Genomic DNA, 1839 nt, shown 5'->3' with positions numbered 1-1839 from the left:
CAAGGTCTAGACCTCTACCAAGCTCCCAGGACCAAGGGAGAAGGTACGTCGAAAACCAAAAGGGGGTGAGAGGTACGTACCCTCGGTAAGCCGTCTCCTTAGACAGTCCAGTTGCCAATTCCCAGGCTGCTCTTGACCGCCATGGAAAAGGCGTGTCGGACGTGATGGTTTCTTCTCCGAATCCCTCTCCCAGACGCAAATGGAAGTTTGAGGCATCAAGACCTAAGAAGAGGAGGTGGAACCGTGACGAACTGTCTCGTTCTCACTCTCCCAGTTCTAGTAGCTATGAACCTTGTCCTTCAGAGGACGATTTAGACTCCGTGCCTGTGAAGAGGACGAAGTCTAGGTCTGCAAGTCGAGATAGAGCAGCCAAAGATCCTTCTCCTTCCATGAGCGTTATTCGTCAGCCCTCTCCTTTGGGACCGCAAGACCCAGCAGAAGTAGCTAAGTCTTTCATGTCTGTCATGCAGGAACAACTTTTTTCGTTGGTTCAAGCATTAAGCCGCCCTCACGCCCAGTCTGACAGACGTAAAGACAACTTTTTGCCAATCAAGAAGTTAGCTTCTAAGAGGGAACGGAGTTCCTCTCCTAAGGAACCCTTGCGTGCTTCTTCGAAGACGCTACACTGCTCTGCTTCCTCTTCTGCTCGGCCAGGACGATTGCGCCTCTCGCTCTCGGCACCAGAACAATACCGCCTCTCTCTCTCTCGACGCTAGGACGATGCCAGCATGCTTCCTCAGGACGAGACTTCCTCTCGTCGCCAGGACGATACCACCTCTCGTTCTCGACGCCAGGACGATACCGCCTCTCGTTCTCGTCCCCAGGACGATACTGCCTCTCGTTCTCGACGGCAGGACGATACCGCCTCTCGTTCTCGACGCCAGGATGACTCTGCCTCTCGCTATCGGCACCAGGACCATACTAGCCTGCTTCCTCAGGACGATACTGCTTCTCGTTACCAGGACGACGGCAGCTCTCTGCGTAAGGATGCCTCCCCCTCTCACCGTCAGGATGCCTCCCCCTCCCATCGTCAAGACGCTTCCTCCTACTGCACCAAGGACTCTTCTAGCGCTCGGCGCCAGGACGCTGCCTCTTCCCGGTGCCAGGACGACACCTACGCTCGGCGCCAGGATGCAAGCGGTTCTCGGGGTCAGGCTGCTTGCAGCCCTCTACTTCAGGACGAATCCTTCGATATGCCTTTGTCGGATTCTAGGAAGCCTTCTTCTCGAACGAAGGATGTTGTAGAGGTGGATCAGGATCTCGAGGAGGTCTTTGATGACGAAGACAAACCTGCTGATGCTGCTGGCGATTACAAGGTTCTCTCTTGCTCCCTCTTTGAACTTTATGGGGAGGAGTTCCAACCTGCTGCTCAGCGATCTCCTCAATCTCAATTTAGCAGGAAGAAGGCCAAGAAACAGTCGGCCTTCAGCAAGATGAAACTTTCCATTTCTGCAAAGAAGGCGCTTGCAAAAATTGATGATTGGATGAAAGAACGGAGGCAAGCTGTTAAGACTTTCTTCTAGTTTCCACCAGCTCGTCTTGCTTCGAAGGCTGGCATGTGGTATGAGACTGGGGAATCTCTGGGTCTGGGAGTTCCTGCCTCTTCCAAGGGTGACTTCTCTGGCATTGTGGACTCAGCTGGAAGGCATGCTCTCAAATCGGCCAAGGTTATGTGGTCGATGTCGGAGCTGGATCACCTCGTCAAAGGCATTTTTAGAGCCTTTGAGGTTTTTAGCTTTTTGGACTGGTGTCTAGGGACTCTAGCTAGGAAGACTGAGCAGATGGAAGGAACTCAAGACCTAACCAGTATTATGTCCTGTATGGACAAGGCCCTTAGAG

General features: G+C 53.1%; 1 protein-coding gene across 1 annotated transcript; it reads left to right on the top strand.

Moving 5' to 3' along the window:
- Window positions 1–728: 728 nt before the first annotated feature.
- On the top strand, window positions 729–1523 carry LOC137644430 (micronuclear linker histone polyprotein-like). The gene has a single exon (XM_068377406.1). The coding sequence runs from the start codon at window positions 729–731 to the stop codon at window positions 1521–1523; it is 795 nt and encodes a 264-aa protein (XP_068233507.1).
- The last annotated feature ends 316 nt before the right edge of the window (window positions 1524–1839 follow it).

The sequence above is a fragment of the Palaemon carinicauda genome, chromosome 7 (genome assembly GCF_036898095.1).
Source record: "Palaemon carinicauda isolate YSFRI2023 chromosome 7, ASM3689809v2, whole genome shotgun sequence".
Classification (NCBI taxonomy): domain Eukaryota; kingdom Metazoa; phylum Arthropoda; class Malacostraca; order Decapoda; family Palaemonidae; genus Palaemon; species Palaemon carinicauda.
Note: the sequence above shows the minus strand (reverse complement) of the source record. Positions and strands in the feature narration are given on the sequence as shown.

Coding starts and splice junctions, on each gene's coding strand:
- LOC137644430 (XM_068377406.1), top strand. CDS start 729: ATGCTTCCTCAGGACGAGACTTCCTCTCGTCGCCAGGACGATACCACC.